This window comes from Pelophylax lessonae (genome assembly GCF_965119305.1).
Source record: "Pelophylax lessonae genome assembly, chromosome: 4".
NCBI lineage: Eukaryota > Metazoa > Chordata > Amphibia > Anura > Ranidae > Pelophylax > Pelophylax lessonae.
Genome location: NC_138771.1, coordinates 244767734 through 244782782, shown reverse-complemented (window position 1 = coordinate 244782782; position 15049 = coordinate 244767734). Strand labels below are relative to the sequence as shown.

At 42.2% G+C, this 15049-nt stretch overlaps 1 protein-coding gene across 1 annotated transcript in view; it reads right to left on the bottom strand.

The window, feature by feature from the left end:
• Nucleotides 1-15049, bottom strand: part of ANO6 (anoctamin 6) — a 176116-nt gene that overhangs the window by 89031 nt on the left and 72036 nt on the right. The window contains exon 3 of the mRNA XM_082255319.1: nucleotides 13078-13215. Within this exon, the coding sequence (XP_082111445.1) occupies nucleotides 13078-13215 (138 nt within the window). The remainder of the gene's footprint in view (nucleotides 1-13077; nucleotides 13216-15049) is intronic.

Below are 15049 nucleotides of genomic sequence, written 5' to 3'. Positions count from 1 at the left end.
TTTTTCTAGTAGTATTGCACTGTCTGCAGTAGTTGCAGTGAGTGGCATACTGCAGAGGTAGTCCTCCACTGACTCCAATCCAATCCACTGTGTATGCGTATTTATTGTATAGCTGTTGTTGCCTAGCTTTTTTTCTAGCAGTTGTGCACTGACTGCACTGCAGTAGTGAATTAAAAATATTGCAGTGAGTGAGTCCACTACTGCAGCACTTTATTATGCATTAATTCACAATCAGATGATGTGAAATGCAAATGTCCCTGCAAGTGCAGTTTTCATGCAGTTAAGGTGTGAAGAATGTTAAAAATGTTAATAAATAAAGATTAACATGTTTATTAAGAGATTTGTGTCGAAATTTGTGTTCTTTTTGGCAAACTTTTACATGTGTGAAAATATCGGCCAATACCTATATGCGATCAGCAAAATATCAGTATCGGCAACGAAAAAACGATATCGGTCGATCACTACTACAGATATATCACATGTATTGCCAGTTTGTACAATACCATTAAACTCATTTTCACCTTGTTGTTGAGTCAGTAGGTAACCTTTAAAGTGTTTATACATGCACAGGAAAACAAGGAGTCAAAAGTTGTTCTATGCCTCTAGGCATCCATTAACTCAACAGACAGGTAGAGTGTAGAAACCTAAAACTGTGCCAACTAACTAAACATCTCTAGTAATCACAAACTGACAGTTAGAAACCGGAATTTATTTTGTCATCATATGATGTGCCAGTTAACGGGTTAGCTTCTATTCAGATACGGGAGGCCTGTAGATAAAAACAAGCTGTGCAGCTTTGACAAAAGTTGAATAATGCACTTGCCATAGGTGTAAGCCATTTATGTACCCATCAAAGCCTTGACAAAAACTCCCTGGGACGGTGTCCCCCATCCTGCCTTGTTTCTAGGATGCTCCTAAGGCGCCCCCACCCATTACTTCCTGTTCCCACCCGTTACTTCCTGCCCCCACTATCACAGGAGCAAGCCTTTTCTGATTCAAAACCACTGTTCATGCATGATCTCTCTCCCCTGTCATGGTAACTCTGAGGTCAATGCTGCTGCAATTGAGGAGATAGCAGGGTGGATTTGATATAAATCAAGTCGATTATACTAGTGACTTAAATCAACTTGAAGAAAATCATAATTTTTAAAGAGCAACTGCCATCTCTGTCCCGCAGCGGCTCCTCCTCTAACCCGCTGTTAACTCACTGACAGTCCCATTCACTTTAATGGGACAGCTGGTATTGCGGCAGTGACACAAGGTGAGGAACGTAGTGGCAGCAGGTGTGTGGATGCCCGCTAACAGGAGCTGCCAAGATGGATCTGAAATGACAGGTGCTCTTAATTTAAATGTAAGGACTCATTCTTGCTGGTAGTTAGTGTGAAATTGTGTGAATGCATTAATGCAGTGCATGTTATCTCAGCTTGCATTCATTGAATGCGTTCACCAAAAATGTAAATCTTGCAGAATTTACAGCCTCATGCTATATAACTAAGCTCCATTTCTTGCTGAATACACTAAATTAATAATGTATCTTAAATATAAAACTATCTTTAGATAGATTTTTACTCCAAAAGCATTTTATTAAAGAGGAAGTAAACCCTCCTCTGCAAGTTGTACCTATAGGTAAGCCTATGATAAGGCTTACCTATAGGTACTGTAAATATCTCCTAAACTTGTACCGTTTAGGAGATATTTACCTTCGATGCATCCAGTGACGTCACTGGCGCATGCGCTATGAAGGAACGGCCGCTCGTGCCGTTCCTTCAGAGCACCGTGCCGTGACTGTCGGCTCCCGCGCGTGTGCGCGGGAGTCACGTCACCGCGGCTCCGACCAATCAGATGGCCGGATGCCGCGATCCCGGAAGACGGGCGACTAGACATGTCGCCCATCATAGAGGTGAGCGGACGGCACGGCGGGGGCTCGTTCTAAGGTAAGTATTTCATAATGAGCTAGTATGCGATGCATACTAGCTCATTATGTATTTCTCTTTCAGGTTGTAAAAAAAATAAAATAATTTTTACCGAGTTTACAACCTCTTTAAAGTAAATTTGATTAAAAAAAAAAAGTATATATATATATATATATATATATATATATATATATATATACATACATACATACATACATACATACACACACACATATATATATATTTTTTTACAAAAAAAAAAACCAAAAAAAAAACATGGATTTTTATCCACCTTGGAAGATAGTGAACCAAACATGCACAGGGATTTGAATCACAGAGCTTGCTCCTGTGATGGTGGGGACTACCAATAACAGCTGGGAGTGTCTTGGCAATGTCCTAGCAACAAGGTAAGACAAGGGGACACCATCTCTAAAGGTTTTTCTGCTAGGCTCTGTAAATGGTGTATACCTATAGCAGGGGCATTATCAAACTTTAATTAAAGCTGCACAGTTTGCAGGTGCCCCTTATCTGTGTAGGCAGTTTTTGGTAAAGTTGAATCATTTAATTATGAAAATGCCACTGGCATTAGGATCAGGATATGACCTTTATCGAAGAGGAATATTTCCCGCTAGGCTTCAGGAGGTCCATAAATGGCCTACACCCAAAGCAAGTGCACAGTTTTATTTTTCCTCATTTTTCTAAAAGGTGAACTAACCCTTTAAAACATTTTTGATCTACTTCCCCTATTATAAAAATTCTGCTAGAATTAGAATCAGCACATTACTGTTTAGGGGAATATTTCTAAAAATCATAGCGTCTGCCCTACTTTGGCTGCATTTCCCAAGCTGTCATCTGAGCTTTTTTAGGCATTTGTAATACCATTGGCATAACTAAGAAATGCAAAGTGTAAAGAATTTACAAAAAGTTTGTGTACTGAATGATGGACGCTGTATTACACATAATGCTTACTAGTGACTACCTCCCTCTCACTGCTCTACTCATTGGCGGGTATCCAATTAAACATATTATCACATTATAGGTGCAGCCAGCTCCAACTCCCAGGTTGCTCTAAGGCTGGCCATACACTATACAATTTTCTTGTTCAACTTTCCTTTAGATTTACCAAAACCATGTAATATAGGGTCAAACCTAAACACTTTCAATTTGTATGCAATCAGGCAGGCCCTTGCACTACATAGTTAAAGGTAAATCTAAAGGAAATTGAATAAGAAAATTGTATAGTGTATGGCCAGCCTTAGATGTACAAGCTCCCATTCAGTTAATAGCACTCTGGCAGAGAACCAAGCACATTTTTAAAGCACATCACTATGCTTTAGAAATGTGCAGTGCATGTGTTTCTTGTTTCATTTTTTTTTAATTGACTGCAGTACAACAATACCGCTGCTTTGTAAAATAGGCCCACAGATGTTAAAAGCTCAGCTGGTATTTTAAGAATGACAACTGTGAAAACCATTTTCAAATCAAATCAAAGTAGTTGTAAGTCTCGGTTCACACTTGTGCGAGTGTGATTGCAATGAAAAATTTTCAGTGCGAGTTTGCCTAGCGTTTTTTAATATTACCAGCGCGATTGTAATGCGAATTGATTGCGTTGATTATTTTAATTAAGCTCAGATGCAATGTAAGGAGGGGAGGAGCTGAGGGGAAAAACTCTACATAAAAAAATAAGAATTTGCACATATCTGAACTGATAATGCGAGTCCAGACCAATTTACATTGAGGTCTACGAAGACTAAATTCGCCACGCAGCGCTGTAAACCCGCACTAAACCTCAAACAAGAAGTCTGAACAAAGCAGGCATTTGTATGGCGTTTACTTGCCTCTCTCCAAAGCACTAAGGGCTCTTTCAAACGGGCGATCCGATCAGATACGCCTGTCAGTTTTTTAGGCGGATCTGATCGGATCCTCCATGCAGCTCTATAGGGCAGCGGATGTCAGTGGAGACACCTCCGCTGACACCCGCTGCCATCCGTATCCGATCCTGTCCGTGAAATCAGGACGGATGGAAACCCTATTCTTCCATCCGTTCAGGGATCGGATCGGATGAGAGCGGACAGACGGTCTGCTCTCATCCGATCCCCCATAGAGAGCAGCGGGAGCTGTGACACCTCCCTCTCCGCACTGCAAGCAGAGACGGAGCTGTCATCCGCCGGCTCAGCGGGGATCGGCGGATCGATCCCCGCTGAGCAGCAAGGATCCGCTTACGGAGGCGGACCGTGGGAAAGAGCCCTAATGCCCCATACACACGTACGGATCGTCGTCATACAAACGTTCGTCTTTTCTCCCCGGGATGTCGGTGTCTGTTGAAAAGTGCAAAGACAGCACAAGGACAGCACAAGAATTTTGTCCGCAGACTTCAGCTGACTGCAGAAGTGATGTCATGTAATGGTTAACTTTCCCTGTGTTTATTTTCTGAGCATGCCCAGTCTTGCAAATCTGCGGTCTGTCGGCTGATTTCTGTACTGACAGGCGAACAATCGTCCGTTCTGGTGTCCGCAGACAAAAATTTTCATGTTTGCAAGAAAGACTCTTGTCCGCGGTTGTGTGCAGACAGCTGTCGGAGGCACCATACTAACACGCGTACAATCGGCAGATCTTTCGTCCGCCGACGTTTGTATGACGACGATCCGTACGTGTGTACGGGGCTTAAGTGTAATTTCTCTCTGCTGTCTAGTTAATCTGCTATCAGCACAAGTCACTTTTCATAAGTTTTTATTGATACCAAGTGTGCAGTGTGCTATGTGAAGGGGGCATGTCCCTTCCCTCAAATCAGCTCTCAGAATTCATTTACAGACGCACTGCCCCCTTCACATCACCTGCTTCCCCAGCACTGCCCACCCTCTCAGCACTGCCCCCCTTCATATCACCCGCCTCCCCTTCACATCTCCCTCCCCCACACACCTCACCACCCCTTCCCAATGCCCCCTTCACATCTACTCCCCCCCCCCCCCCACACACACATATCACCTTCCCCCCCACAGCACTGCCCCCTTTTACATCACCCCTACATCACAAATCCACCAGTAATGTGCTCTTCCATCTTTACTCCCCTACAGCCCTACCCCTTCTCACATCACAACCCTGCCTCTTCACAACCCCCCCACCCACCCCACAGCGCTGCCTCCCTTTACAGCCCCCCACAGCACATCAGAGCCTGCTGTGATGCATACTAGCACAGTATGCTCTTAACTTGCAGGGAGAAGATTTTTTTTTTTTTTTTTAGGTTTATTACCGCTTTTAGGGCATAAGGGAAACGGCAAAGATCAAATGGAAGTTGTACAGTTGGAAAAAACACAATATATGTGCATGTAAATTCCAATGCAAAGGAGCAATGGAGTTTACATGAGTACAAGCACGTACATCCATGCACATCTATGGCTGGTTGTATGTACCACCTGCTGCTCCCGGGGCATGGGAAAACGCTAGGAGTTTTATGTTGGAGCTCGCTTGTGCCCTTAGAGGTCCACTTATAAATCAGTGGTCTATCCTTTAGAGAAGTGCCTTGGAAGTGATGAGTGCTGAAAGGTTTTTCAGAGGCTTTAGGGCAGGGATCTCCAAACTACGGCCCTCCAGCTGTTGCGGGACTACACATCCCGTGAGGCATTGTAAAACTCTGACATTCACAGACATGACTAGGCATGATGGGAATTGTAGTTCCTGAACAACTGGAGGGCCATAGTTTGGAGACCCCTGCTTTAGGGTGTCAAAACAGTAAAGTTTTGACTTACCGCCCTCCGGAGAAGAAGGATTCTTTTACTGCAGGAAGCAATCTTCTTTGTTTATTGCGGGAAAGCATCAGAATTTCTTTAAATGCTCAGAAACTTCTAATACGCGCATGCTATCTGCTGCAACTAAAGCAAGCCCAAGCCCTTTTTGGCGATGGAGGCCCTCAGAAGTAGCATGTCAAAGTCAGCCTGAAAACAGGCCACATCTCAGCTGTTATGACTGAAAACTGTGCAGAGCCCATAGGCTGGATAACCCAGCCTAGGTCATGCAGAACATAAAAATGAAGGGGTTATAGTAGAAACCAGAGTGCTTTTTATTTGTAACTAATCATTTGTAAATGCTACTGTTGTGGTTACAAAAGATTCACAGGAATGATATATTTGGGATGTTCATATAATAATAGAGGCGTACAAAGTTGGATACACTGAAACAAAGCTCCAGAGACAGCGGCAGCTGGTGGCAACATAGTTTTTGCTTCAATTGGTAGTAAAGACACAACCCTGTGGCAGGCGTAATTATACTCTTGAGACATAAAGCAACAGCAACAAAACTCCCAGCAGCATTCCACTCTACACCACAAAACAGCACAACCATATCATTACAGAGCTAAACATACTTCTGCTGAGCCACCACATCTTTCAGTGAGAATCTTTTCCTCAGATTATGAGAAAGCAGATTCTGGACAGAATTCATATTCCACTAGGAGACAATTAAAGACTATGAATCGTTACATGGTTCACACTAAAAACTTACAAAAGGCCTTCAAAAAACCTTTTGGTATATAGGTTTATATGAGTAGATCATTTTAAAGTAAGCCTTTTATCAGAGAAATGTAGGAGGTGTCATTGGCAACCATTTTTGGTTGAACTTGATGGACTTTATGTAACTATTGTTGTCCTACTTTTGAAAAGGTTAGCTGCCTGGTGTATATGCTGACTCACAGGCTTGGAACTGGCATGCAGATTCGGAAAAATGTAGCAGTGTAAAACTTTCCTTATTCTGCGTTACTTACTCTGAAAATATGGAAGAAAGGTTCAAAATAACAGCCAAGCAACTAAAATTTTTAGAGGGATAGGTTTGCGTTCTTCATAGCAAAGTATTTTTGAGTTCTCCAGTATGGCTTTGACAGGTCTGTTCGAACTAAGGAATATGTAAAAGGTTTATCCGCTTCATGATGTGAGGATACTTTCAATAGCCATGAAGAAGATAAAACAAAAAAATAGGACCTATGTGTGGGTACTACTTTTCCTTAGCATTTTGTAGCACACTATTTCTGAAAAATATATCTAGCTTTATGTGGTTGTGCGGTGAGTGGACAACACGTAACTGAAAGGGTGTCACAAGCCTCTCACAACCGTATCAGGGTATTAGGTCCTGGACTGAATATTAGTGGTAGTAGTCACCCCCCTGTGGCAAAGGAAGCAAGCGACAGCATCTATTAAAGCGGTAGTATCCCGCTTTTTGACACTTTTACCTACAGGTAAGCCTATAATAAGGCTTACCTGTAGGTACAAATTATATCTCCTAAACCGTGCCGGTTTAGGAGATATTTGCAGTGCATGCAGCCGCTCTCGCGAGCGGCGCATGCGCTCTGAAGGTCCGGGGGGACCTTCAATTATGTTTGCCGGGAGCTTGCCGGAAAATCACTCCCGCGCGCATGCGCAGGAGTGACGTCATCGCGGCTCCGGCCAATCATCGCGCCGGAGCCGTCTCTTCCGGCCAATCACCGCCGAACCCGGAAGAGACGGCGAGGGATCATGGCAGCGCCCGCAGCAATGTCCGGGGGTCTGTGTCGGGGCTTCGCTCTAAGGTAAGTTACACATAATGGGCTAGTATGCGATGCATGCTAGCTCATTATGCCTTTGTCTTGCAGGTTTTTTTTTTTTTTTTTTTTTTTTTTTTTTTTAGAGTTTACAACCGCTTTAATTAAATATAGAGCACTTTTCTACTGAACCAGATATTTTTCATTACCAAAGAAAATCCCAGTGTGGTCCTACCTTTAGATCAAAGTTGATTTTAGTTAAAGAGACCCTGTCACCAACCTAAAAATACAGGTAAGACACAGAAAAATACCAGAGATGTATAGTAACTAAGTAGAACTACTTCACTACTGTACTTAAGTACCGAAAGGCGGTATCTGTACTTTCCTAGAGTAGAATTTTTTTCTCCTACTTCCACTTTTACTTCACTACATTTTTTCAATGATTTCAATACTTCTACTCCGATATTTTTTTTTTTTTTGTGCTGCATAGTTACTCGTTACAATTATAAAAATTACCACTGCTAGAAAAGTAGATGGCAGATTTCATGAAGCTCAAAACGTGTATTATCAGCGCATACGAAAATAAATGCTACTGTATGTATAAATAAAAGCTGCATTTGAAATAATAAACAATATGATGTTCAAACTTTTGACTTCTTTCTTTAATAACTACACAACACAGTACTTGTACTTTTACTTTCAGTACTTGAGTAGCAACATTTTTAAAAAACTACTTGCAATACTTAAGTACAAAAAATGTTAAATACATTAGTACTTCTACTCAAGTCACTTTTTGATCGAGCACTTCCACTTCTATTCAAGTCACTTTTTGATCGAGCACTTGTACTTTTACTCAAGTATGGGTTTCGAGTACTTTATATAACTGAAAAATACAGTACTGTAAATGCAGCATTTCACCTAAACAATATTTTTATCCAGATGCAATATATCTTTGAACTCGCTAGCAAATTAGAATTCTTCTGGAAGAATCAATTCCCCGGCAAAGCCACAGTTCCCCCCTCCCTTCTTCCATGTCACAGCCCTCTGCTCTTCCGGGGGAGTCCACTTACTGTCTGTGCTGACCCAGCTCCCCCACCTTTCACATTCCTAAATATCCTTTTATGTAACTGCCAGGGAAGAAGCAAAGGGGAATACTAGAGTGTCAAATGTGACAGTTTGCTGGCATCACATCCAAAATGATGGCACCCAGCAGCAGTTCCGGGTCTTTTGGATGTCTACACAAGGGAGGTTTGACAGTTAAATATAATGCATAAAATACATATAATCCTATGGGAAGATGATTGTTGTTGTAATAAATGCTCTGGTGAGGCGCTTATAGATTAGACTGCAAAATGAATGCCTCAACCCCACCGGAGCATTGTCATCAATTTTTTTAAATGATCCATAAGATGATGATCATGTGCTTTTAATATAGCACCAAAAACATTAAATTATTTATATAACCATTTATCATGGATGCATTTATGCTCATATCTCTGCCTGGACCATTTGTCTTCTTTAACTCATTATTGATGTAGTGTAGAACAGAAATGTTGTTAAAAGTTTTTATAGCATATCTGAATAATGTATCCTTGGCGGGGTAACCAATATCACCACTCAAGTCCACGAGTTGCATATACTTTCAGGGTACTGGTTTGTGGGCCAAATACCATTAAAGATTATGTCATGCACAAGAGGCCAAGCCAAGCTTTTACATTTACAAAATAGGATACAGTATAATGGTGTAACAAATTCAAAGAATATAGGAATTGCTTTGGATGCCATAATTTGCACCATTACATTTATATAATTCTAATAATATAGCAGGGTGTAACTGCAAATCGCAGCAAATATTTGATTGCGCACTCCCCCTTGACATGCTGGCCCATTAGTACATTTTATCTGTGGCAAAGGGCATTATACTTTGGCTGCTAGTGGCCTATTGCTCATCTAATATTAGCCCCCTTTATGGTTACCTATTAAAAGAGAAGTATGGGAATATTTTTTATTGTAGAATCCTTCTTACCTAGCTGGATCCAGGTCTGATGCTGCATCTATCCCCCGCCAGCTCTAAGACTGAGAGCTGAGCAATCAAACACTGCTGATCGCTCAGTTCTCAGAGCTTCACACTGGACCCTTTAAGCAAAGTTTTACATCCATTGCTCCACGCCTTTTTGACATTTTTTAAATAGTATGAAAATCTTTAAATTCTAGGGGTATCCATATTTGTTGACCTTGGGAATTTGACTTGTATCCAGGAATAAATAAATAACTGTATGATAAAACCCCCTTTTCTACTAGGTCAAACCTTGTACTTTACCTCATTTTATGGACGAATATTTAATAGGAGTCGCAGAACCGCTAGTAAATTGGAAACATAGCCCTACACACCCCATTAGTCACTTAAAGCGGAGTTCCGGGCACAAAAACATTTTTTCAATAAACATACCCCCAGGACAGTCAGGGCTAGTACATTCCACAATGGCTAGCCTCTGATCTGTCCCAATTCGCACTTACCTGCAAGAAGAAATACTTACTTACTTTTAAAATTTCTTCTACAGCGTTGCCATCTCTGTTGTGGGCAGCTGAAGCCAGCGCGATCCTCTTCTGCGTCCTCTTCCGTGTCTTCTTCTCCCAGAATGCGCCTGCACCGGCCCGTCTCGTCACTTCTGGTGCAGCGCCGCATTCCTCCACAGCTTCTGGGCATGCCCAGAAGCTGTTTAGCAGGGAATGCGGCGTCGCACTGGAAGTGACAAGCGGGGCCGGTGCCCTCGCATTGATTCCTGGGAGCGATGATGTTCAGCTCCCAGGAATCATTGCAAACCGGAAGTGACGGCGCGGGCCGCGGCCACAGAGGGAGGAAGTGGAGAATAGGCGAGTATTTCTTTCTACGAATACAAGGTGAGTAAAAAAAAAAAAAATAAATAATCCTAACTATCCAATTCCTTTACAGGTGAAGAAGAGCCAGCGGATGGGCACAAAATCGATTAGGTCGATTTTGTGCTCGGAACTCCGCTTTAAAAGCCGAGCTGTACCAAGTATCCATCTGGTCCATCTAGCAGGGATCCTCAAACTACCCTACCACCCTCCAGCTTTTGCGGAACTACACATCCCATGAGGCATTATAAAACTCTGACATTCACAGACATGACTAGGCATGATGAGAATTGTAGTTCCTGAACAACTGGACGGCCATAGTTTGAAGACCCCTGATCTAGAGGATGCCGAACTCCTGAAAATAACTGCCTCTGCCATTTGCTTCTCTCCTCCCTTACAGTGCTTCTGTGCTGCTGCTGACAGTCCAAAAATGTGACAAACCCCTTTTACCTCCCATAAAAAAATAATCACTACAAACCTTCGACGCAATGCAGAGCCACTTACCACTTTCACTTTGGCTTCTGCCATTATAGTTACAGCCTGTGCATAGTCAGTCACCCTGGATTTAGTACACAGAAGCACCTTTGGCGTATAGAGATGAATGGGAGGGTGATCTACTTGGTGTGCATTTTAATATATTCCCAGGTTAAAACATTTTGGAGTCACAACATAAAAAGTTAAAGTGGTTCTAATGTCACAAAGCTTTTTTTTAACCTAATGCAATACCTGCATCAAGGTAAAAAACTTGAGTCCTGTTTCAATCTAACACTCACTAACACCAGCTCTAGCTGGTCACGCTCCTCAACCAGGAAGAAAAATTTATTCCGATTTGAAGGCGCGAGTTCTCACTGTCGTGCGCGATTATGGAAATCGCAACACATTAGACTAGCTGCGTGACATTGCACACAACTTAGGCTTTTAGAAACAAACAGGTCAGGTCGTCACTAAAATGTTATTATTTTATACTTGTTACATTTTAAAATACGGGTTTTGTTAGTTGAGTTTTATTTATAAACTACTATGCAGTTATTATTATATATATATAGTAAAATATGTGCATTATTGACAGTTTCTGTTGTTTAATTAAAGGTTTTGTAGTTGTAGTTCATTTGTAAACTGCTATGTAGTTATTATATACATATTAAAATATATACATTATTAACAAGAGTGGGAGAGAGGGGAATATTATCCGGTGATATTGTCCGGGGTTAATTGTCCAAGGGATAATGTCTGAAAGATATTGTACAGGGGGATATTGCCCAGGGGATATTGTTCGGGGGGGATGTTGTCCAGGGGGGATATTATCCGGGGGGATGTTGTCCAGGGGGGATTATGTCCAGGGGGATGTTTTCCGGGGATATTGTCCCGGGAGGATTTTGTCCTGAAACACTGAAAGTGAGGGAAAAGTCTTAAAATTAAGTTTTAGCCCTTTTTGTGTTTATTAAAAGTTAGCAGCTACAAAAAGTGTAGCTGCTGAATTTTAATAAACACACACTCACCTGTCCCACGATCAAGCGCTGCGGCCGCCTGAAGCCTCGGTTCTGTCCCTCTCCTCTCCGTGGACCCGGCATCACTAGTGTGGGAACCCGGCTGTGACAGCTTGCAGCTTCACAGTCGGGTGAGCACTGCGCATACACAAGTCGTGCTGCGCGTCATGAATGGCTGGGCAATCTTCTGGGGCCTGTGATGTGTTCCAGAAGATGGCAGGGAGAGAGGGGGAGAGAACTTCCACTCGAGTCGCTTAGGCGGCCCAAGCGGAAGTAGGATGGGGTACCTGTCAAACCTAGGTACCCGCTCCCTCCCCAAAAAAAATGGCATGCCAAATGTGGCATGTCAGGGGGTCAGGAGACCTTAAAGCAGAACTTTCACTTTTGGGTGGAGCTCTGCTTTAAATTCTGAGTTATTACTTTAGCAAGAATAAAGGGGAAATCATCCAATGGGGACACTTGTTCTGGTAACTACTGTCTAAAAGAGATTTCCATTAGCACAGAAAGATGTCTCACTTCTTGCGTCTCAAGACAGAAGTAAAGAAAAATTGGAATACAAACAGTACAATTTTTACAGGGGTTTTAAACATTCCAGACGTTATCTAAAACAAACAAAAAATTAACTTTAGGTATATGTTCTGCTCAAACCTGCAATATCTAAAGCTTTTCTATACACGTCAGATTTTTTTATGAAAGTTAATTTTTTGTCTCTGGGAACCCATGTGGAAAATACACCCTCCTAATGTTAGTCACTGGTGGATTGTTAAAACTGAAAGAATCCCAAAAATATGACTCATACACAGCTTGTGAAAAATAAACTGGAATAGTTTGAGCCCATGTTACACGTTATCTGAGGAGTATCATGTAGAATAGTTAAGGAAATTCCTGCATCTGGAAATGCATTAAAAACTTACTGTATGAATGATGGGGATTTTTGGTTGGTTAATCAGGAATGTCGGCATGCCATGAGTCAGGGATCAAAGGTGTCTTTTTTGTTAAATACCAACTAGAGTGTACAAAAAGGAGGTGTAAGCAAAAAAAAAAAATAACAAAAAACAAAATAAACCCCTTGGTAGCGCATTTTTAAAATAAGCTTTTACCGAGCCAGAATGATACATCATACAAAAGGTGCCTACTACCAGACCATGCACCTCCTCCACTGACGCATTCTTCCAGAGAACCCAGGAGCCTCTAAACTATTTATTTTTTAACAAGTCTTTTTTAATCCAACATAGCTAAGGGTTCTGATACACAGTTCTCTACGAATCTAACAAAATTAATCCATAAAACATACCTGCTGTTTCAGATAAAAATTTTTCTTTGCGGTCTTGGTATGCTCCTTCAGGCTCTCATCTTCATATACTAAAATATAATCAATACGTCTTTGATCATCGTTGAAATATAACGATTCAAAATTCTGATTAAACTCAACCTAGAATAAAAAAAAATATATATATATATATATATATATATATATATATATTTTATTAGAAAAGACAGTACACGCTCTATAAAATATACAGAAAAATACACTATATTTACACACACATAAAGTATTTGTTTAGATCGGTAGTTTGAGAGTCGGTTCACACTGGGGCGACACGACTCCTTACTACTTCGGGGGCGACTTGTGCATTCCCATGCACCACGACTTCGGAGCGACTTGCAGGGACTTCACATAATGGAAGTCTATGCAAGTCGCTCCGAGGTCGCCCCGAAGTAGTACAGGACCCTTTTTCTAAGTCAGAGCGACTTGTGTCGCTCCTTTTAGAATGGGTCCTGTAGCAGTCAATGGACCGCGAGGGAGCGCGACTTGTCAGGCTGACAAGTCGCCTGACAAGTCGCGCTAGTGTGAACCGGCTCTTAAGCATTTTACATGTTAGGTCCTAGAGAATATACAGGCCAACATCTAGCAGAGATGTGACTGCCATACTTCTTTTAAGAGTGGAAATCGCACATGTACACATTGTACATTACTTGTATTCAGGGCTTTTTTTTCCTCAGAGAATAGGTGCAGGAACTTCGGGCCTTCTGATTCAGCCTTTGTTTCTGCCTCCTACCTACCTCTGAGCAATGTTCCTTGGTTCCACCTCCTACCTACCCCCCCCCCCCCCCAGTACAACCCCTTTTAGAGAATACAGAACCAAGTATCCTTTTGTTTTACTAAGTGATTTGCATGGAATTTGTTAATGGTAATAAGAAAGACAGTAAAATAGATCTCCTGCTGTGAGCAACAATAGACCCCACCCAGCAACAGTAGACAACCTAGAAACAATAGACCTCCCTAGGGACCAATAGACTCCCCACTAGCAACAATCCTCCCCCCACAACATAAAAACACCCAGCAGCAACAACAGACCCCCCCCCAGCAGCCATCATCTACAGTAGATCCCTCCCAGCAACAATTGACCCCCCACCACAAATCTACTGGTACAGCGCTCAATACTAGCAAAAACACAATCTAATAGCAAATATAAGCCACGTTGCAGTGTAACAAACTAGAGATGCAGCGAAAGTTCGGGCGCGAAACATATCGGGCAAAAATGGTGTTTTTAGCATTTTGCCGATAGAAAAAACATAGAATTTAAAGGGATGAATTTTTCTTGAGCTTTTCTTGTGGTAAAAGGGCAGATAATGGCCAACATCAAATTATTATTATTAATTTAAACTCATGATATTACGGTAATTAAAAAGCCTGCACCGGCCCCGACGTCAGTTCCGGGTCGCGCGCGTCATCCCCTTCTAAACAGCTTCTGGGCATGCCCAGAAGCTGTGGAGGGATGACGCGCGCGCACCGGAAGTGACGGCGGGGCCAGCGCAGGGCATCGTGGGACCGAAGAAGGCAGAAGAAGACGCCGAAGGGGATCTCGCTGGCTTCAAGCTGCCCACATCTGAGATGGCAGCGCTGGACAAGACGTTTTCAAGGTAAGTATTTGTCCTAACAGGTAAGTGCAACCCGGGACAGATCAGAGGCTAGCCATTGTGGAATGCACTAGCCCTGACTGTCCCGGGAGTATTTAAGAAAAAAAAAAAAAAAAAATCCAGGGTGGAACTCCGCTTTAACCATTGGGTTATACTGCCCCCTACAGGAGTAGGACATCAGGCAGAAAAAAAAAAAGTCTGTCTACGCCTATGGACAGTCCCAGGGGAAATACTCCCTCTATCTGCTATAGGTAATCAGTTTTGTTACAAGCAGTGTCAGGAGAAAGTACAACTCCACAGAGGGGTGGGTGCTGTGTCAGTCAATGATCAGAGAAATGGATTTT